The sequence below is a fragment of the Carettochelys insculpta genome, chromosome 21, assembly GCF_033958435.1.
Source record: "Carettochelys insculpta isolate YL-2023 chromosome 21, ASM3395843v1, whole genome shotgun sequence".
NCBI lineage: Eukaryota > Metazoa > Chordata > Testudines > Carettochelyidae > Carettochelys > Carettochelys insculpta.
The window spans coordinates 19,995,607-20,019,180 of NC_134157.1; the positions used below are offsets into that span (position 1 = coordinate 19,995,607).

The window sequence follows — 23,574 nt, forward strand, 5'->3', positions numbered from 1 at the left end:
GAGTTCAAAGCCTCTCTTTCAAGACTGCTGTGAAAATTCCTCTTTGTAAGACGCAGACTTTTAAGACATTAACAGAATGGCCCACTCCATTGAAATGTTGGCTGACCGGTTTGTGGATCAGGAGTGCTTTTATGTCTGTTTTGTGCCCATTAACTCTTTGTCTAAGAGAGTTTGAAGTCTGTCCGATATACAAAGCATCTGGGCATTGTTGGCCCATGATGGCATATATGAAGTTAGTTGAGGAACGTGAGAATGTGCCCATGATTCTGTGAATAACCTGGTTAGGTCCAGTGATGGTATCTCCAGAATAGATATATAGGGCCTTCTGGAATGTGGCACCCTGATTAAGGATAGGTTGTAGGTCTTTAATAATGTGTTGCAGTGGTTTGAGCTGGGGGCTTTTTTTTTTTTTTTTTTTTTTTTGCTACCTGGGACCTTATTTACTCAGAGACACTATCTGCACCCCATCCTGGATTATTCTGTTTACTTCCCAAAATCCACAAACCTGGGAACGCTGGACGACCTATCATTTCAGGTATGGGCACCCTTATCACCAGACTATCCAGTTATGTTATTGAAGACCTACAATCTAACCTTAATCAGGATGCCACACTCCAGAAGGCCCTAGGTGACAGGCCTGTTCTCTACTATAGACAGCCTCCCAACTTTGAGGATTCTCACCAACAGCCATAATCTATACCACAGGAACACCAGTCTTGGAATGTTTCCTTGCAACAAAGCCCGCTGCCAGGTTTGTCCACATATCTATTTTGGAGATCCCATCGCTGGACCTTACCAGGTTATTCACAGAATCATGGGCACATTCTCATGTTTCTCAACTAACATCATATATGCCATCATGTGCCAACTCTTTTATATTCAAATTCGACACATTAACACATGGTTTGAACTGGGATGCGAATTTTCTGGGTCATTATAGGGGCTCTTTTGCATACTTGGCTTAATCTAATTCTTGATTCCCCCCACCCTCTCCTACACTTCTACTCTCTGATTTGCTTACCTTGATCCTTTTTTTTTTTTTTCCTGATTTGTCAACCTTGATTACTTTTTTGGTTCTCTGTGCCTTAAATATTGAGTCTGTTCTGGTATGGCTATGGTCTGAAGAAGTGGGTCTGTCCCACGAAAGCTCACCTAATAAATTATTTTGCTAGTCTTTAAAGTGCTACTTGACTGCTTTTATTTTTGTTTTGATAGTATATAGACTAGCATGGCTTTCTCTCCGTTACTACCAGAAATAAACTGGTGATCGCAAGGGGGAGCATACAGTATAGCAGGGGTCAGCAAACTTTTTTAGGTTAGGGCTCACTTTTTGTCCTTGCAGTTAGCAGGGCCCCTCCCTCAGCTTGTCCAGTGCTCCAGAAGTGAGTGTCAGTCTCCCATAAGTTTTATGTGGCATGCTCCATTGGCAATGGCAGGGGTGAGGAGGGGAGCCCACAGAGGTCGCATGGGGGGAGGCTGATTGCACTGTGCCTCCATTATGAAATTTCATGGCCTTGGTCTAGTGCTTAGAGCAGAAGCTGAGGCAGCTGGAGATGAATTCTTTTACCAGCATTTCATTAGTTCGGTTTAAGCAGGAGTCCTTGAATGGCTTTCAAAGCACACTGGCAGCAAAATAGTGAGCCAAAGCCTGTTCTTGAGGCACAAGTTTGTAAGCCTGGCTCTCCCTAAGCCTTAGTTACCCCATCTGTGAAGTAACTTTATTAATAATTCCTGTCTCAGAGATATTGGGAGAATGAACCAAAACTTATCTGTTTGAGCCCCATTAGCAGTCTATAGCAACTTGCTGTTGAAGCATCCTAGTTGCCGGGACCTGTAGCCCAGAGCATGGAGGGAAGCTGAAAGCCCATCAATCGTGGGCAGACCCTGAGCCTTAGATCATCAGAGACCTAGGGCAGGAAGGTGGAAGAGAATCCAATAGCCCATGGTGAATGTGAGACCTCTTTTGCCATCCACACTGAACACTTTTTTTCCTTCCTGCTCCACTGAGGCCATAGCCTGGGGGAAATCTCAGTATTAATTTGAGCACAATGTCTGAAACTTTGACAGTAACAGTAACTGTACAGCAATCAGGTCAAGTCAGCTGTATGTGGTAACTGTAGCAATGCAGCCTCCCTGGGAGCTGCTTCTCCCCAACCCTACACTGGCTCCATTCACAGCTGGGCTGCAAGCACTCTGCTTGCTGGGCTGTGCTCCTAGCCAGAACCAGCCCCCACAAGGAGAGTGCTTACTTTGCCAGAGAGTGGCAATGCCTGGGCTGGTTGGCTGGAAGGGCTGAGCTCCCCATCTGATCCTGCCCCTGCTAAAATGAGGGTGTTTACCTTGCTGGAGAGAGCTGTGCTTAGGCTGCAAACACACTGAAGGCTGGAGGGGCTGAGCTCCCAGCCTGAACCTGCCCCCACAGATCTTATTTCCCTAAACAAAAAGGGAGGGGGGAGCCCTCCTACTGTCTTTTAACACAGCTCTGCTTCTGCACTCTCCTTTCTGACTTTGCTCCCTACCGACTAGCTGGAGCAGCTGTAACTTGAGCTGAGGCAAACACAACCCTTGAAAAACTCCGGGGCTTCAGAAAGGTTGCAGGAGCTCAGCAAAATCTTGGACATCTTCAGATTTTGTAAAAGCCCAGCTGGACAGAGAGTTAACTGGACATATGGTGAGCCTAACTGCAGCATCTGGAGCTGCAGAGGAGTTAGCTCTCCAAGCCACAAGTCACTTCTCAAAGAGCCTCCTGCAGCTCCAGAGCTGAGGTTGCTGATCCCTGGTCTAGGAATTACACGTGTAGCATCATAAACCTCTGGAGTACGTGGGTTGTGAGAACAGTTAATAAAGGAAGCACCTTGAACACAGGAGTGAAATCCTGGCCCCATTGATGTTAATGGAGTTTTTTTCCCTTGACTTAAATAGAGCCATGTTTTCACCATTGGGTAGAATCTTGGGTTCTTGTTGCTTAGAGGAGACTAGATGGTAGCTGGGTTTCTCAAGAAAGCTGTTAACAGTAGCTGCAAATATCTTTCTACTTCTATACACAAAGAGGAAACAGGAATAAAATTATCCCATATTTAGAAATAGAAGTGGAAACCAAAACACCTGAAGAGGAATATGAGGAGATGTTAGAAATGACTGATGGAAACAGCAACCTTCCTTGTCCTAATTCCGTGTTAATTCCTGAAGGAAACTGCATGCTACAGCCAGTGCTGCAAACTTACATGTCTACAACTCTCTCTGAGGTTGATCTGATTTGACCCTTTGTAACAGAGAGCAAAATCTACCCCTACAGTGTATAGTGATAAAGGGGTAGTGGAAGTAAATTGATTCAAAGCAAGTGATTTCTGTCCTTCTGTACAAAATGTGAGAGTTCAAGCACTGTCCTCTTTAACATGTGGTTTAAACTTCAGTCTGCTTTGTAAAAGACTCTCTAGCCTGGCTTTCTACCCATCTCAGTCCTTTCCTAACTGTCACATTGCCCAGTCTAAAATTAATGCCACAACCTGCAAATGGCTCGGGCTATAATTGAATTTCTAACACTGTAAAACCTCATTTAAAAACAATGCATTCTGATTTTAACGTGTCCTTCCCACAAGTAGTTTAGGTGTGTGACCAGGTAGGAACAAGAAGGGGAAAAGAAATAGGAGTCCTTGTAGTGCTTGTTTGATATTTAGGAAATAGATATGAGAAGTTCAGCTCTTGTGTGCTGGGGGTTGCACTTTTATAGATAATTTTGTATTGGTTTTGCTGTGTTTACCCAGATGTTCTGTGTAAGTAGCAGGTGCAGGGCATAGATTACCGCCAGGTTACCAGGAAAGAGAGAGGGCTCTAGTGAGAGGAATCTCTTCTGCCCCACCTTCCCCTTTTAAGTTCCACAGATATAGACACGGAACAATATAATAACAAGGGATCATTCAGTCACTTCTTTCACCTGTGCTTTGGAACAGTGTAGCAATACTTAGTGCTCTTAATCTTCAAACACTTCCACAAACTTTTATCCTTACAAAGCACTAATGCAATACGTGGTCTGAGCATACTTACTGATGTAGGATGAGTAAAAACAGGCAGTGGAGATGAGTGAATTGCTCATGGTCAAAAAAACAAAACAAAAAAAAACAAACACAGGAGTTCCTGTTTTCCATCCAGTCCTGCTTTTTTAGAGCCAAATCCTTCTCCAATTCCATAAATGGGAATTTCGACAAGTACTTTAATAGAACCAGGATTTGCCTGCTGCTATTTGTTTATATATTAGCTTGCATTACAATGGTATGTAAGGGCTCCAGTCATGGATCAGGGCCTTGTTGTGCCATTGGATTGGAAACAGGCTATTACAACCTGCTGATAGACCTTTATAATCACTTAAATTCCTGCTAGCCAACAGTTTGCACCCAATAAAAGTCTTTTAGAAAAAAAATAGTTGGAAGGGAATTATTGTGTTTATATCTACTCTGTTACACAGAACATCCCATTGGCTTCTCTAATGAGGACAATATGGCTTAATAAATTCAGTGGTGATTCTTAAAACAGACAGTCACCTTCTGCTCCTTTGTTGTAAGCAGAGAAGGAAAAGCTTGCTCACAGAAGGGGAAAGGCTATGATTCATTCCTTGTGAATATTGTAGCTGCCATTGATCAAGCTAAATGCTGCGTGTAATAAGTTGTGCATTCTGATTTAGGCTGTCATTGCCTTGATGGAGATGGGTTTTGATGAAAAAGAGGTGATAGATGCACTCCGAGTAAACAACAACCAGCAAAATGCAGCTGTGAGTATGCTCTTATTTTCATTCCTAATTGCTATGGTGATCGTTTGCTCAATTAAGAATTGTTGATCGCTGAACTGGATGATGTTTGACCATACTTTTAATTCAGACTAGCCCCATGTTTCATGGCTTTGCTCTTAGTGTTCCAGCCCTAGCATTTATTGAAGTTCAGGCAAATACGATTAAATGTTATGTCTCTTTCAAACTGGGCTGGAGAGTGGCAGTCAACAAGCATCCTTCAGAAAGTTGAGAGGACAGCTTCCAGAGGGAAAATGTTGAGATGGAGACCTTTGGCCAGGGATGTGGGAACTGGTTTTTGAGGTTCTCATCTGAAGGAGGATTTCCCTTATCCCCGGTGTGTGCACATACACAGAGGAATGCTCATCTTATCCTCTCCTGAAAGAAGGGCTTAAGTGACCTCACTGGGGTTTTGAAATGAGCCTGTGGCTGTTAGATCCGTGAGCCTCCCCTCCATCTTTGGATTTGGGGGAATCCTGGAAGGTTCTGGTATAGGAGGGTGACAGTCCTGGAGCAAGCTGTACATTTCCAGTGGGATCTATAGAATGTCGCCTTATGTGGACTTGCAAGCCAAAAATCACTTTTATTGCTGTGTCAGGTTCTAGTCCAGCTCCCACTGAAGTGAGGGGAACCTTGCAGTTGACTTTCCCACGGAGCAGGACTGAACTGAATAGTAGTTAATGTGTTAACTGATAATGTGGTTTAGTCTTTTGGATTGAATGCAGGAATGATAGGAAAGTTTATCTTGTGTCTTATTTACCCGAGGGATTGAAGTCTCACAAGCTTGTGTTTTAATGGAACTAATTTATAAACTTGTCATGCCTGCTGACTTTTACAGTGTGAATGGCTGCTGGGAGACAGAAAGCCATCGCCAGAAGATTTAGATAAGGGAATTGACACCACTAGCCCTCTCTTCCAAGCCATCTTAGAAAACCCAGTGGTACAGTTAGGACTAACGAACCCTAAAACGCTGTTAGGTAAGTACTGTCCTTGCTTCTGATGAATAAGCATTGCTTCCACAGTTGCTGACAATCAGAAAATACTCTAAATGAAGCCAAATGACTTATACAGGTGCAGCTCTTCACGTTAGCTCTTCTCATCTCCCCTTTATGCTGCATGATAGCGTGCTGTGTGTATGGTACCATACAGGCAGTGTAGGCATGGGAACAATCATAGGGCTTTCCCAGAAATGTCAATGTCTAGGTGAATGAACTCAACCATCTAGAATGTCATGGCTACTGGCTACAGTGTCGACGTGGATCTAGGACACTTGTTGCACCCAATATGTCCAGAATTTGGCAGGGAAAATATAGATTTGTGCTTAGTGTCCTGGGTTCTGTAGCTGCAAGAAAAGTGGAAGAGAATGGATACTGTAGTATAATTCCTAGAGGTTGAAGTCTGCTCATTAGTCAGAGTGTAGTGGTTGTCTGAGTTTGGAATGTTGCCCTGTAGAACATCTGTTTTTCTTTTCTTTCCTCTGTCAGAAGCATCTGTGGCTGGGAAAGTCACATGACTAATTGAGTCCAAAAGGGACTAAAATGTAAATCAATGGCTATGGGGTTACACTGAGGAAATGCCACACAGGGAGATACTTAGCAGGGACAAATTTGACCTTTGTGCAACATATATAAACGTGCTTAGTCTTTGGCTTCAGTGGTATGTAGACTTTAAATAAAAAGGCATGCTTTTAAATCAAGATTGCATATAAATTCTTTTGCTGTGGATTTTTTTGAACACTTGTGTTTACCATGAAGTTTCATGGATTTTAAATAATGCAGGAACTGAACCCACCTACTCTGATTTTGAAACAAGTGGCATCTTCATTCCATGCTGCAGCTCAGGATGTAAAAATAGAAAATGAAATGTCATTGTACACATACATATAAAGCTTGGATCAGCATCAGAGCATGTACTGTTGCTAATGATAACTCTGCTTATTGCCAGTGTCATGCATTTTAACACGAATATTTGCATTTAATTGGAAAAATGCCTAGTCCTCCTCTACTTCAAAATATTTTAACCTGTTACTTCTCCCCACAACAGGAGGAAGCCTGCTCTAGTGCTCAAAGCATCTGAGCTTTATTTTATTCTCAGCTCTGCCAGAGAACTGCTTTGTGACCTTGGCAGAATATTTACAGTCTGTCTTGCAGAGTTGTTGAGTACCTACAGCTCTCAGTTGACTTCACGGGTAGCTCTGGGTGCTTATCACCTTTGGAAATTGGGCCATTAACCTCTGTGCCAGAGTTTGCCCAGACTGTTAAGTAAATTGTTACACTGACCTTTAGATGACTTCTGAAAAAGTCAGACTTGTGTTTTCTGTGTGGCCCGTTATGAGTGAGTGTTCCAAATTTCTGTCTGAGTACCTAGATAGAACATGACACAGCTGGCTTTTATGCTACCATCTTCCTGTCTCACCCAGTATCCATGGCCAGGAGGTGTTGCTGGCAGTGCTACTCCATTGGAGTTTAGGCAGGAGACCAAGGTCTGTCAAGGGTGGCTCTGGCCTCCCAAGAGCCTTGTGCCCTGTGCCCTGAGTTGTGGAGATCAAAGCAAGTTGTGATATCTTCTGTGATTTAAGTTAACTTCATTTTGTAAAACATCCAAAATACTGAATATTGACCAAATAAAAACATCATTACTGAGTTTTGACACCATCTTCTTTTGGCAGCCTTTGAAGATATGCTTGAAAACCCCTTAAACAGCACTCAGTGGATGAATGATCCAGAGACAGGACCTGTCATGCTACAGATATCTCGAATCTTTCAGACGCTGAACCGCACATAGAAGGGAATGCCGATCCACTGTGTCACTTATTGCTATCTCTAGCTTCATGTTTCCTGAATGAGAGGGAACATTTTTTTTTTTTTGGGGGGTGTGGGGGGAGAGAGGGGGCAGAGTTGAATAAAGGTGGACTAATGGAAGAAGGTAGCAGAAGAAGCAAAATAGTTGGTTGTTGTTTGGATAGGCACCTCTCAAATAAGAGCCTGTGTAGTTATGGCCATCTTGAAGTTAATAACCTTATGAATTTAGTTTTAGTGGAAGAGATTTGAAGATTTGTTGTGGGGATATTTTGCTTTCAGGTGGTAGGTTGAAAATGAAATATATATCCAAATACAGGAAAAGGCTTTGAACACAATTGAGTATCCTATTGGCAGAAAGTAATATGATGATATTGCCTTGTTTTCAGTTCTCTTACTCAAAAGGCGTGTGACAGCTAATTTTACTAGCCACTGATTATAGCATCTGGCTTAGTGTTTACAAAAGGTCATTGACCACTATCATAGGATAGTAATCATATTGTTCATCTCTATACAGTGTTAATATATGTCTATCAAAATACAAAACACTTTTTAAATTGACACTTAAGAATTTGTTTTTTTAAAATAAGTCCAAATGTTGAGAGAACGTGGTTTTTATCTAAACTTGTCTGTCTTGTGTTCTAATTTAAACAGAATAATTCATAGATGGAATTTCTTTAATTAATAAATAGCACTACTTTTTCCTATTTATTTTCTGCATTAGTGTTTTCCAGTCCTGCAGGGCTCATATGTTTGCAGGAGATCTCATTAAGTAGATTAAAGATGCAGTATGTCTTTTCACAAAAATGTAACTGGCCATTTCACCACTTTGATTTTTCAAGTGCTACAATTCAAGGTTTGTCCTTTTTAACATATCTTAGTTTGAAAGGTGACATGTTTCTGTCGCTTTCATTTCTGAATATATATTTTAGGAAATAAGGAGTTCGGTGTTGCGGGCATCTTCCATTTCAGACTCCACTAGCAATGCCAAAAAGTTGCTGACTTGCTTGGGTTTTATTTGGAAAGTCACCTGCCAAGTGAAACGAGCATCCACACAAAGATATTGAGGTTTGTGCCCTGTTTTTGTTTGTTTGCTTGTTTAAAATTCCCATGATTGTCCTCTTCCAAGTAAGAAATTTTCCTGATTGTTTTTTACCTTAGAAATATCAGTGTCAGATCTTGTTTTCCCTTGTCTTTATTGGAAGACTCACTGGAGGTGTCAGATGGATATTGTGAGCTTTGTCAGCCTGAGAACTAGAGGAGCACAAAGGCTGAATCTCTTACAGAGATGTCTTCTTTGAAGAGTTTTGCTGCCATTGAGGTACAGGTAGTGACAATATTTGAATAGTTGGAGTTAAAAATAACTTCTCTTTTCATTCAACCAAGTTTCACTTACGTGGTATTTTCAGTGCAATAAAAATGTCCTCTGGAAAGATAGGGAACACAAGACCTGGATTTCTAATGTAAAAAGTATGATGAGAAAATAAACCTTTAAAGCCCTCGGTACCTACCATTAAGATATGTATGTGTTTTGTAAGAGGATACAGGCGATCCCCGATTTACAAACACATCAACTTAATGACCATTTGTACTTACGACCAACCTCCAGCTCACCCCCTCTGCACACCCCAGCTCACCTCTCCCTAGTGGTGGGGAGGAGTACTCCAGCTGCATGCCTGGGGCTTTGCTCCAATCCCCATGCCCCAACCCAGACCCACCCCCTGCCCTCAACACCCTCCCAAACCCATGTGGCCCCAGATCACCCCTCCCCCCCACGCAGCTGGCTTAGCATGCGCGGGACTCCAACCTGCCCCAGCTCAAACACCGTGCCCCAGTGCACCTCTATCCTACCCCTCCCCCACCTGACTCAACCCTCCCTCCTCCCCAGCCCCCGCAGCCCCAGCTGAACCCCCCCAGCTCCGGTGCACCCTCATTCAACCACCCTGCCCTGCTCAACTCCTCCCTTCCGTGGCCTTAGCTCATCCCCAGCCCCCGCGCGCACGCACACACTTGGGGCTCCAGCTGTCGGCTGCTGCCAGCATGCACAGGGGCTTTATCCCCCCTGCCAGCTCAACCCACCCTGTTCCCGGTTCACCCCTGTTCAGTCCGGCTCAGCTCCCCCCATATCTCCAGCTGACACCCCCCACCACCACCAGCATGCACTGGGCTGTTAGCCGCCAGTGCACACAGGGCTCCAGATGTCAGCTGCTGCAGGTGTATGAGGTTCTACTCCCCCAGCCCCGGTTCACCTCATTGAACGCCTCCCAATCCCCCCACGGCCCCAGCTCACACTCCCCAGCATGTGGGGCTCTGGCTTCGACCTGCACCTGGGGCTCCCAACCCCTGGTGCGCAGGGCTCCAGCTCCAACGCCCTGGCCGGGCTCAACTCGCCCTAATTCCCTGTTTGCCTGGGTCCAACCCCCAGGAAGCACCAGCACTGCTGCACGCTTCCACCACCCCTGCTGCCCTAACCCACCCGAGGCTTAAGCCCCGTGCCCCCTCCCAGGACCCCAACCCAAGCCCTCCCTGGCTTCCGCGAAATTCAAGGTACATGAGGGTTGTGTGGAACACAACCCTCGTGTACCTCGAGGGATTACCGTATAAGGGTATTTCCAACTTACAACCAAATCGAGTTACGACCAGGTGTTCAGAACGTAACCCGTTTGTAACTCAGGGACTATCTGTATTCTGCATAACTTTGCAGGTCACCTTTTAAAATGATTCTGACTGAGGTCAGCTAGGTATGGCCCTAAACCATAAATAAGGTTTGGCCTGATTATGGCATCTGAACTGTAATATAATGCAGCTGAGACAGAGAAGTTGCCATTTCCACATAATTAATGTGATGGGAGAGGAAGTCAGTCACTCAGATCTTATCTTTATTTATTATCCAAGTTTTATGTTTGGCTTTTGTAATACCCTAGTAGGTCTGTTGCATTTAAATTTCTGTAAGTGCTTAGGAGTTCCACATTCAAAAGTAAACGTCTCAGCACTCCTGCCTTTTTCTTCTAAATTTAATTGCAATTTTGGTTTTAAAAACTAGGAACTGGATCTTTCCACTCAATAAGGACTCAAATAAGTTCTAGTTGATTTCAGTGCAACTACTCAGATTGGTAAGAGTTACAGATATTATAATAATAAGAATATTTAAATATAATAAATTTAAATATTTATTTTTTGATGCTGAAGGATTTCAGTTGTTCATTCTATCACTCTTCTGTAGTGGTTTCCTTGAAATGCTACCTGAGGATGTTATTACTTGAAGTTGTAAGCATTTGAGGCACTGATATATATGGTAATCCCTCAGCTATCCAAGTTCTTGTAAATAATCAGTGCTTGCTTCTACAGGACAATACTAGGTAGAACCGCCATTATGGGATTATCCTGATTTCTTTACTAAAGAGGAAATGTTCCAGACTGTGTTTCTGAAAATATTGGAGTCAAGTTGAGATGGCAGCATATCCTCCAAAAACTTATGGTCTGATTATGTTCCCATTAAGTCAGGCTCAAGTTCCCATTTACTTTCATGCTGTAAGAGCAGACTCTCAAAAGTAATTTAACAGATTCCACAAAGAGCTAATGTATTGTTTTATCTACATATCCTTCATACTTCAGCCTTCCAAGTGCTGTTGCCTGTATATCTCTGCATTATCCTCATGGCAAGGGACTTGAGTTAGATTGTATGGTTTCATCACTTTCTGTTACAGAACAGGATGTATTTGTTCCTATGTCATGTTTAGCTTGGTGACACAAGTAAATCAAAACTGCACCCCTTGGCATGTCAGAACAGGTTCCCCCTGTCTTTTAAGAGATCTTTCAATATAACTGAAGTAGAGAGACTGAAATGCAGACAGAAATGCTCTATTTATCTGCTTTCCTAATAAAACTAATATGTCACTTATGGTATAAGAAAACTTATGATAAAAGGAATACTGCATCTTTTTTTTAAAAAAAAAAAAACCCTAAAAAGTTTGAAGATATGCACTTCGTAGACCCTGTTATTTCACAACTTCACACCTTTACAGTATAAGCATGGGAGAGAGAGTTTGGGTATCATTATAAAGTGTCCTCCAGCCTTGGTTTTTTGGTATGGCTTTTAAAAATGCCGCCTGCCTTTGGAGAATGCAAGTTTCCACTGCCCAATATCTGCATTAGTGGAAGGGTATATGGGCTTAATATTTTTCACCAAGCTTTTAGGAGTGAATAAAGATGTACTTAACTATACCAGTTCAAATTTAACTTGGAATGCCACTTATGGAATCAATTGATTGAGCTCATTAATCTGAATATCTGACACTAAGACACTCTCTATGCCACCAGTGACTCGGGAGAAGTCCAATAGCATGTGCTGTGAGCTGCATATGTTTCTACTCCAAGATAGTTACTATTGCTTTTTAAGTCCACTGTGGTTGCAGCTGTTGCCAATTCTCTTGTGCTTTCTAGGATTCTGAAAACCTAAATATCCTTGCATTGACTGTTAGGCTGGGGTTCAGCATTGCAGAGTGCAGGCTCCAGGAAGCATAATTATGAAAGGTCCATGTGTTCAAACCTGCAAAAGTATATGAGAGAGTTAGATGAGTAGACACTTTAAAAAATGAATGTGATTACTTGTGTGAGTAAATAGTACGTACATGAGTAATGATTTGCAGGTTTGAGCCATGTTCTTGCATCTCTAAAGTCCCGATTAAAGCTAACAAAGAGATTAGCAGTAGTGCTGGCTTCATTGCAAAAGTGGAAGACAGATAAAACAATGAAATAATATGGAAATGGGCCAGGTAGGTGTATTATCTGATGCAGTGTTGATGGCTTATAATTGTTCTTATGCTGGGTCTATACTTGCCCCATTAGTTGATATAGACAATCTCTTCTTACCTTTTGATACACTGTGTGATTCTTGAAAGCTAGCTAGTTATTTATTTAAACATATATAACTTATAATTTTGTCATCACAAAGCTTTCATATTTTTAATAGAAATGTTCTATATAGAAGTTTGTTCTCAGGGCTTCATATTTATGCTATCTTTATAGGGCAATGCATGTAAAGGGATGTATTTGGGCTGGGAGGGAAAGTCAGTTGCCACTATGTAACTTATATGTTGGTTGGTCTTAACCAAGGAGACCAAGCTAGCATGAGACTCTGATGAACTGCTGTAATAGGTAAGTCCAAAGAATCCGCCATTTTTCCTCTTCAGTCTCTTTAGGGTGGTGAAGTAGTCACACAAGAATACACTGCAGCTTTGCACATTGTTGACCTTACACAGTTCTGAGGACACTTCAGCTTTGTGTGTATCCAGGGAAGTGGAAAGCTAATTCGCACAGATTCTAGTACAGTAGTCAATATACCTGTACTCTGCTACAAATTGAAGAACATGTAGCTGCAAGAGCTCTTAAATTTCTGGACAATCACTCCACATTTGGCCACTTATAGCCTGTCACAGTTGTTTCCCAGAACCTTTGACTCCATTTTATATGGAGCCAACCTTGACTTCAAGTGTGTGGCTTTGTTTATTCAAATGTAGGAACAAGTTGCAATCTTTTGGCATCATAATCCCTGGGCTGAGAATCTTTGAATTACCGCATTGGAAGCAACTGTGCAAACTGGCACAACACCGAATGATCAAAAAAAAAAAAAAAGGCAGCCAAGTAGCGCTTTAAAGACTAATGAAATAATTGATTATGTGGTGAGCTTTCGTGGGACAGACCCACTTCCTCAGACCATAGCCATACCAGAACAGACTCCATATTTAAGGCACAGAGAACGAAAAACTAATCAACGTTGACAAATCAGAAAAAAAATTATCAAGGTGAGCAAATCAGAGAGTAGAGGGGCAGAAGGGTGGGGTGGAGTCAAGAATTAGTTCCAATTAGAATTAGTTCTAATTCTTGACTCCCCCCCCAACCCCTCTACTCTCTGACTTGCTCACCTTGATAATTTTTTTTCTGATTTGTCAACCTTGATTACTTTTTTGTTCTCTGTGCCTTAAATATTGAGTCTGTTCTGGTATGGCTATGGTCTGAAGAAGTGGTTCTGTCCCATGAAAGCTCACCACATAATAAATTATTTTGATAGTCTTTAAAGTGCTACTTGGCTGCTTTTTTTGTCTTGATAGTATATAGACTAGCACAGTGTTTTCTCTGTTACTATTCAACACCAAATGATTGTATTTGATCACTGGGTCAGCATAACTTGCCTATTCAGCAGGCACACAATTTGTTCCCAATAGTTTGAGTTTCAGAAGTAGTCTGTATAGGACAGTGAGATTAGTATCCAAAGGAAATACCTCATTTTTCTGCTAATTAGAGTGACATTTTTTTTTATCATCTGATGTTTACTCCTAGGACTTTATAAAGAGCTGCTGGAATAACAGCATCCACAGCTGGATATTTACACCCACAGGTATATTGGATAAAGTAATCTGAAAGGGAAATAAATCCTCATGCTTCGTGGCGTAACCCAACCACTAAGTGCATCTTCATTTATGGGCAGTTTATTCCTTGGAAGCATTTGGTGCAGCCATTGTTAGCTATGCCGCTAGTCTGAGTTGGGATGGCAAATCCTATGGAAGTAAAGCAAGCCATGCATATTCAATTTACATGTATGTGGTTTCAAGAGTTGCGTACGCTTGTATCCCAACCTTTTGTCATTACATAAGACACATGTTTAACATGTAGTGTACCTTTTGTTGCAGGCTTAAAGAACTTAGATATAGATCCCTGTTTCAAAACATTCAAACTTTAATCAATGTAAAAGCCCAATTCAATAAGAATTTAATGATTTAGTGTTATTTTTTGATATCATGTTCTTCATTGGGGAAAGCTGGGGAGTAGTGGTAATGTTTAAGCCTACCGAATGAAATGTGTGTTGTCTTGTTGCAGCAAGTGAAAAAAGGTGTGTAGACCTTTTTAAATTTTCAAGGTTTTTTTATTCTAGTTTAATGAACTGTACAAGAATGTGATTTGCCATAAAGCACTGACCACAAAGTAGCACTGGAGAAGTTATACTGTAAGGTACTCAGATTTTAACATTTTTCATTTAATCTGTGTATAATGTAATTGGGTACAGTCCATTGTTTTTATATGGAATTTACACTGATGTGTGGCATGCACAATTGTTCTTAAGATGTGATATTACTTTTATGAAGTTTGACTTGGGTGAATATCAACAAAGCTATAGAATTCAGGGTTCATTCTAAAACTTACTAGTATGGGTCAGTGATCTGCTACCCATCTGCAGAAAGACTGAGCATCAACTAGTGCTAATACTAACCATTTGTCTCCCATTTTTGCTTTAATATGATGATCTGACCAAAAGAGAATCAATTCTATATTGCTACTAATTTGGTCCATTTTAAACAGCCAGGCTGTTATCTGAGGAAACCTATTATGAGAGGCTATAAAAGTGTTCATTTAGTGTGGCTTTGCTGGTAACTGTTACCCAGTTAGTATGGCTGAGTTGGACCCATAAGTGTCACTAGAATGAACTCTGAGTCTGTAATCCTACGCACGCACACTCTGAGAATGATCTGGTCATGTGTGTTGTAAATTTATAACATCTTAAAATAATAAAGTTTTTTGATTTATTACAAGCTGTTTCTGACCTTTCAAAATATACCATGGGGCTGACAAATCAAGGTGCTTCATCGAGTGTCCCCATGGGTGCTCCACAATAGGTGTCGGGCTCGCCCGGCGCCACAGATCGGAAATCTTCCAGCAGTTTCTCCTGGATCGCGCATGCGCTGGCACGCGCCGCTCCCTTGCGCATCCCCGGCCACGTGCGCGATCCAGTCCCCGCCAGTTCCTTCTCATCCGCCATCGGCTGCAGATGGAATCCGCTCAGGCTACGGCCAGAGTCAGATTAGACAGTGTTTTTAGGTGTAGATTGTTGTTTCTTTTAAAAACAAAAAAAAAGAGAGAGAGGACAAAGAGCAAAAAAAGGAAAATAACAAAAGAGAGAGAGGAGCGGAGAAGAGGAGTGGACGTGAAGGCCAGTAGGCCGCCCGCTGCCTGCAGGCAGGTGTCCATGAGTCAGGGAAACAAGCACGGACTAGGTGCTAAGTACCCTATTAACAGTACAGACTCACCACAATGGCTTCTTCAGGCTTTAAAAAGTGTGAGTCCTGCTGCGAAGCTATGCTGGCCTCCGATGGGCATAGTGAATGCATCCGATGCCTGGGGGAATCACATGTTACCCAGAAGTGTTCCCACTGTGCTAAGCTCACAGCCAGGGCCAGGAAAGACAGAGAAATGCGTCTTAAAATGCTCTTGTTTGATAAGGCCCTCCAGCCAGACGTGCCAGAGAGGCAATCAGAAGGGCCCTCTGGGTTTCACAAAAGGAAGGCAGCTTCTCTCACCCCCTTGGTGCAAAAATGGAGGAAGCTCTCCCTAGCTCGATCCCTGCCGGTGGTTTCAGTGAGTGGGACGGGCGGAGTGCACAGCCCCCAGCCACATACTCAGGCAGGCGGCACCACGGCAGCGCACGTGGCAGAGGCTGAGCCTCCGATTATGAAACAGCCGGCACGCGCGGCACCTACAGCGTTGGCAAGGCAAGCGCCGGAATCGGCAGCACCGACCCCCACGGTACCAGCGGTGCAGGGCCAACAGGCACGGAGCCTGCAGGCACTGGAGGACGTTATCCGCGCGGCACCACAGCTGAGCGGGCCGAGCGCGGCGCTGACAGCGGGGCCGAGATCCCCGGCGCAGGAGGGGGCGGTGCCAGCCCCGCAGGGGAGGGGAAAGGTGAAAGCAAAAGCCCGGCACCGCAGCCCTTCTCCGGACAGGGCTGCGCTGCTGCTAGCAACAAGCCCTCCCCCTGTGCTACACACGCCGCCCAGAAGGCTTGGGTCTCCTCCAGCCAATCCAGAACCTCCTTCTCCATTCCTCCAACCAATGTCACCATGGCTTGAGCCACCTTCACCCTTTCTGGGCCTGGATCCACTGGAGTACTATCACAAACCAGTGTCACCGCTATCTGTGTCATCGTGGAGGTCTCGCTCTCCCAGGCATTGGGGGTACACACCCCGAGAGTGGTCCAGGTCTCTGTCCCCGGACCTGTGCCCGTGCTGCCATGGTCGTTCTTATCATGCTGGACACAGACACCCCAGGCCTATGCCCAGGGGCAAGTCCCCCCCGGCCGTCCAATACCCCCGTGGGCACTCCCGTTCGGGGATGGAAACTCAGTTATCTCAAGGGGAGTTAATTTTAGAACCCCGAGACTTTCCTTCGCAATCCTCCAGCGAGCAGGTGTACCATCTGCCGCAGGAACCTGAGAGTCAAGGGAAGTTTACCCTAGTGGTTCCTCGTCCTCTCCAGATGAGGCCATGGCCCCCGGGGATGTCACTCCTCCGAACGACCTTAAACAGTTTCAGGAGCTGTTTAAAAGGGTGGCTTTCACGCAAGGCATTCAGACGACAGAAGTGCAGGAGAAACATCACAAACTCCTGAAAAATTTGAGACCCCCGGCTTCATACAAAATTGCTATCCCGCTGGACGAAGCCATTATGGAGTCAGCCACTACCATATGGCAGACTCCGGACTCCGTTCCGCCTGTGAACAAGAGAGCGGATAAGAAGTACATCATCCCGGCAAAGGGCATGGAGTTCCTCTTCAGTCGCCCACAACCGAACTCTGATGGTCGAATCGTCCCAGCAGAGGTCAAAGACTTCTCAGTACAAATCGGGGGGATCGGACAAAGATGCCAAGAAGTTAGAGCTGTTCAGCAGAAAGGTATATTCCTCTTCCACCCTGCTATTGAGAGTGGCAAATTATGCGGCACACCTAGCGAACCATAACTTTGATAATTACTCCAGGCTTACTTCTCTCATGGATTCACTTCCAGAAGATAAGAAGCCGGTGTTGAAGGCAATTGTGCAAGAGGGCTACGCAGCTTCGAGGACGGGAGTCCAGATCGCCCTGGATGTGGCAGATACGGCGGCACGCTCAGTGGCTACAGCAGTGGTCATGCGTAGAGAATCCTGGCTCCAGACATCGGGCATCCCGAGGGATCTACAGGCAAAGATCGTGGATCTTCCCTTTGACACGCAAAAGTTGTTTGCAGACTCAACCGACTCAGTCCTCCACTCCAGTAAGGACTCGAGAGCTACACTTAGAACCCTGGGTATTTATACCCCTCCATATAGGAAGAAAAAATATTACCCTCAGCAAAGACGCTACCCGTACCAACCACAGCGTGCGCAGTATCGACGGAGCTATGACCAAGAGTGACATCAACAGCAGCAACAGTACAGAACTCCCAGGTGACATTCCCAACAAAGCCGTACACCCTCGGGACAGGCCCAAAGGCAACAAGTTTGACGGGCATGTCGAGGGCTGCACTATCACTCCCGTCACGCAATGCCACTCTCATCTCATGTTCCATCATCGCCTCAGACCATTTCAATCCCAATGGCAAAAGATCACCGCAGACAAATGGGTGCTGGAGATCATAGCCACGGGTTACGCGATCCCTTTCCAGTCGCTCCCACCGACGAAGCCTCCCTCCAGGCCCCACCTCCAGGACGCTACCCACGAGGCGAGGCTCAAACAGGAGGTGGACCACCTTATGTTCATCGGGGCGGTGGCAAGAGTGCCGGAACAATTCCAGGGGAAGGGATCTTATTCACGCTACTTCCTCACAGAGAAGAAAACAGGAGGCTGGAGGCCCATCTTAGATCTTCGGGGCCTCAACCGCTACTTGCGCAAGCAACGTTTTCAGATGATTACAGTCGCCTCCATACTCACGGCACTGGACGATGGAGATTGGTTTGCAGCCCTCGACTTACAAGATGCTTACTTTCATATAACGATCCACCCGGCACACAGGTGCTTCCTCCGCTTCATGGTCGGCAAGGAACACTTCCAGTACAGGGTTCTTCCGTTCGGCCTCTCCTCGGCCCCCAGAGTCTTTACCAAAACCCTGGCAGTGGTGTCAGCCTACCTGCACAGACAGGGGGTATTCATATTTCCATACCTGGACGACTGCCTATTGAAAGGGGCCTCGAAGGCAGAGGTCCTACGCATGATACGCGTCACAGCGGACACGTTTTCTTTGCTGGGCCTAGTCATCAACCTCGCAAAGTCAAAGACCGACCCCACACAGGACATAAAGTTCATAGGGGCACACATAAACTCTATCACAGCAAGGGCATACCTACCCGACGCCCGCTTTCGTGCCATCAGTTCGCTGGTGCAAGTCATTACGTACAGCCCCACGGTGCCGGTCTTAACGTGCTTACAGCTGCTGGGTCATATGGCGGCAGCAACATTTGTGGTACAGAATGCCAGATTGCACATGCAAAGCCTGCAGCATTGGCTGGCGAGCGTCTACAAACCGGCATCCCACACTGTTCACAGGGTGGTGTCACCCACAACAGAGGTGCGCAGATCCCTGGCGTGGTGGGTAAACCCCAAGAACTTGCTAGCCGGGTTGCCCTTTCACCAACCACAAATTTCTATTTTTCTTACTACCGATGCCTCCCACGTAGGATGGGGAGCGCACATCGGCGACAAGGTGATGCAAGGGCTATGGTCCCCTGCGGAACAGGCACTGCACATAAACATACTGGAGCTCAGAGCAGTGTTCAGCGCCTGCAAGCATTTCCGAGAACACATATATGGCAAAGTAGTCGGGATCAATACAGACAATACCTCCACTATGTTTTACATAAATCGACAGGGAGGAGCCAGATCCCATGCCCTATGTGCGGAAGCAGTCCGACTGTGGAACTGGTGCATCGCCAACAACATTACGTTGAAAGTCTCGTACTTGCCGGGCGCTCACAACGTGAAAGCAGATCAGCCGAGCAGGCGCTTCGCACTCACGCACAAATCGCAGATCCGCTCCGATCTGCTACGACTGATCTTTCATACATGGGGGTTTCCCCAGATCGATCTGTTCGCCACACAGCACAACAAGAAGTGTCCCCAGTACTGCTCCAGGGTAGGAGTGGGGCGGGGGTCCCTGGGGGACGCATTCATGATTCAATGGAAGGGCCCCCTACTTGACGCGTTCTCCCCCACAGCGCTTATCCACAAGGTCTTGCAGAAAGCCAGAAGGGAGAGAGCTCGCATGATACTAGTAGTCCCAACGTGGGATCGACAGCAATGGTTTCCCTTGCTTCTGCGCATGTTGGACCGCCCACCGCTCCCTCTACCGGTGGCACTGGACCTACTCACGCAGGCCCAGGGGTCCATAGTGCACCCGAACCCTCGGAGTCTGTGCCTACAAGCATGGCTAATCCATGGCTCAGCTCCTTAGAAAGTACATGCACGGAGGGAGTACAACAAGTCCTGGAAAGTAGCCGAAGGACCTCCACCAGGAAGACTTATAAGCAGAAATGGATGCGATTCACAGCCTGGTGTTCCGCCAAGCAATTAGCTCCCCTTGACGGTCCTATACCAATAAGACTTGAATACTTATTGGACCTCAAGAGGGGCGGACTTTCCTTATCCTCGCTAAAAGTCCACCTCACCACTATATCAGCTTTTCGGCATACAGAGGAGGGGCCCACGGTATTTGCCCATCCTGTCGTTACCAGGTTCTTGAAGGGGTTGGTAAACCTGTACCCGCCTCGGAAACCGCTTCCACCATCGTGGAACATGGACTGGGTGCTCAGCACGCTCACGGGGTCCACCTTTTGAACTACTAGCCACGGTTCCCCTACGTCTCCTTACGATAAAAACAACCTTCCTCCTTGCAATTATGTCAGCTCGCAGGGTGAGTGAGCTCGCAGCAGTTATGGCAATGCCGCCCTGCACAGTGTTCTCAAAGGAGGCAGTAACCTTACGGCTGCACCCAGCCTTTGTTCCAAAAGTTTCTTCAGAGTTCCACCTTAACGAACGAATAGTTTTACCCTCGTTTTACTCGAAGCCTCACAGCTCCAGCAAGGAGGCACACCTGCATCTCCTGGATGTGAGGAGGGCGTTGGCCTTCTACATAGACAGAACTAAGTCCTTCCGGAAAACGGACAGGCTTCTAGTCTCTCTCCCTCTCAGATCAAAAGGAGAAGGTCTCTCTTCACAGAGAATCTCAAAGCACATTGTGTCCTGTATAAAAATGTGCTATGAACTTCGAAAGACTCCTTTGCTGGCCCCGCCCAGGGCTCACTCCACCAGGGCGGTGGCGGCGTCAACAGCCTTCTTTAAGGGCATCGCGTTGAAGGACATCTGTAGAGCGGCAACCTGGTCATCCTATGACACCTTCGCCAAGCATTATGCCCTACATCGGGTATTCCAAGAGGATACCCGCCTCTTGACAGCAGTCCTTTCAGGGGCAAGCTGCACATAAACCGATTACCCACCTCCTTTCTTGGGTTACTGCTGGGTAGTCACCTGTTGTGGAGCACCTACGGGGGACACTCGATGAAGAAAGAGAAGTTACTCACCGTAGTAACGGTGGTTCTTCGAGATGTGTCCCCGTGGGTGCTCCACTACCTGCCCAACCTCCCTGCTTCGTATCTCTGTCTAGTGTCTTTCAGGAGCATCCGAGGCAGTTGGTCAAGGAACTGGCGGGGATCGGATCACGCACGTGGCTGGGGATGTGCAAGGGAGCGGTGCGCGCCAGCGCATGCGCGATCCAGGAGAAACTGCTGGAAGATTTCTGATCTGCGGCGCCGGGCGAGCCCGACACCTATTGTGGAGCACCCACGGGGGGACATCTCGAAGAACTACCATTACTATGATGAGTAACTTCTCTTTACTGACCAGTCTGTATTGGAAGGGTTCTAGGACTGTGTGCCTACCGGTAAATGGTTCATTAACAGACCAGTCTTACTGCTGAACAAACTTGGAAGAGATAGTGAGTAGCACAGTAACATACCAATAATCCACTTCTGCCTCTGGGAAATATTCCTCCTTCTGCTTTGGTTTCTTCAGGGTGAAATTCACCCTAAGGGCTTAAATGGAGCATAGACCTTGTGCTGGCTTTCTGCATAGGATTAATTTTTGCTTTCCAGTGATTATTCTGAATCTTAGTTGATCAGGTGAGCCAAAAAAAGTCTTATCCCACATGCTCTGCCATGTCACAGCAGACTGAAGCTATGTCTATACTAGGCAAAGTAAGTTGACTGCACATATACAATTCTAGCTAGGGCAATTGCTAGAATTAATGTATCTGCACTCAGCTTACTTGGCCAACCCTACTGAAGAAGGCTCTCCTATCAACCTTCCTTGCAAGAAGTACAAGGGTTGACTATGACCCCTGAGAGGTCTGTTTCATGTGTCCCTATGAGACTTTCAAAATCAGACCCTGGAAGATTGACCCTGAGCGGGTAAATCTTCAGGGCTAGTGTCGACAAAGCCGGACAGGCAAATAAGCTAGAAAGAAATGGAGCTAGAATAAATAGGAATAGTTCAGAAGTAAGGTGGAATGCATCAGACTAAGCACTCGATATGAGTTACCTAAAATGCTGCTGCTACACCTGCAGTACCAGTGATCCTGCAGCTATTTAGGAACATAATGGAAGACTGACTTTCTTTCTGTCTTCCTGTGTCCTTTTCCCTTGGAGACAGCTAAGCAAGATGGCTATTCTGGAAAGTATCTTAGAGTTATTAAAACTTATACAAAATGTACAGAGGAGAATGAATGAAGTGTATTTGCAAAGAAGAAATGGGCACCCTGCAGCATGTAATAAGGACTCTGCCATCATCTTCCATACATCCTTTGCAGAAAGGGGATGGCTTGGCTCCCAGTTCCTAAATTCTTCCTCTCCTCTGCCTCTACCACATGCCACAGTACAAGTTAGATAGTTTAAAGCAGCTCCAGTAAGCAACCAACTGATTTGGACTGTGGAAAGGTTTTCATTGGGAAGTTTTCAAATATTGTAGGTCAGCAGGAGTCCAGAAAGTAACCTTAAGTAACTGTCTTGAATTTGCAAATGACAAAAATGGAGAAATAGTGAATAAGGATGTCACTGATTCAGAGCAATCTGGATCACTTGGTAAACTAGACACAAGCAAACAATGTGTTTTAATACAATGCAAAGTAAACATGTAAATTCAGTAACATGGAATGTCCATATTTACAGAATGGAGAACTTTCCTGGAAAACAGTGACTCTGAAAAAGATTCGGGGGTGCCTGATTGATACTCAGTTAAACAAGAGTGCTGTGTGATGCTGTGACCGAAAGAGCTAATGCATTCTTGGGATTCATGAATAGGAGACTCCCGAGAGATTTTTACATTGGTCTTTGGCACTGGTGAGAGTGTTGTTGAAGTATTTTGTCCAGCTCTAGTGTCCACAGTTCAAAAAGGTATGGCTTTTTAAATTGCGGGGGAGGGGGAGCAGCAGCATCTAGTCTAGTGGTTAGAGCGGGGGGGGAGGGGGCGGGAAGCCAAGACCCTTGGGCTCAACCCAGAACCAGGAGATGGTTAGATTTGAGGAAGGCTCTGAGCCAGGACTTTTGGATTTTATCCTCTCCCTCCCCTGAGGTGGGAGGGGGAGCCTAGTGGTTAGAGCAGGGGTCTGGGCATTAGAACCCCTGGGTTCAAACCTGGTACCAGGAAGGGATTGTGATCTATTGGTTAGAGTAGAGGGAGGCTAGGAGCCAGGAATCCTGGGTTTTATACCACCCCTACCCCCCAGAGCAGGGTGGGATCCTACTGGTTAGAGCAGGGGACTATATGCTAGGACTTCTGGGTTCTGTCACCCCCAGCAGGGTGCTGGGACCTGGGAATCCTGGGTTCTATTGTAATGCGCCCCCCTTCCGACCCATAGGAGGTTGGTAGTCTAGTGGTTAGAGCTGGGAATCCTGGGTTCTATCCCCTTCAGGGTGCAGGTGGGAGGCTAGTGGTTAGAGCAGGGGGGGTTGGGTATCTGAGTTCTATTCCCCCCCAACACACACTGGGCTGGGACTAGTGCAATGCTCTGCAACTGGTGGCAACTGCAGTAGCTATGGGGCAGTGGGAGCAGTGGTGGTGGCTCAGGTGAGTCTCAGGCACTGAGTTAAAGCAGGAGAGCTGGGGATTCCTGACTCCAGGGGAGAGGACTGGGTTACATACATT

At 45.6% G+C, this 23,574-nt stretch overlaps 1 protein-coding gene across 4 annotated transcripts in view; it reads left to right on the top strand.

Moving 5' to 3' along the window:
* UBAC1 (UBA domain containing 1) overlaps positions 1-23,574 on the top strand; it is a 60,108-nt gene that overhangs the window by 21,635 nt on the left and 14,899 nt on the right. The window contains exons 8-11 of one of the 4 annotated variants that reach the window (XR_012648393.1): positions 4,679-4,765; positions 5,619-5,757; positions 7,449-8,899; positions 10,622-13,284. Coding sequence is in view for 1 of the 4 variants with exons in the window: in XM_075015784.1 (XP_074871885.1) it covers positions 4,679-4,765; positions 5,619-5,757; positions 7,449-7,564 (342 nt within the window). In the remaining 3 variants the exon portion in view is untranslated. Of the gene's footprint in view, positions 1-4,678; positions 4,766-5,618; positions 5,758-7,448; positions 13,285-23,574 lie in introns of those variants that run through there. The other 3 variants (XR_012648395.1, XR_012648394.1, XM_075015784.1) reach the window with 3 other exon arrangements.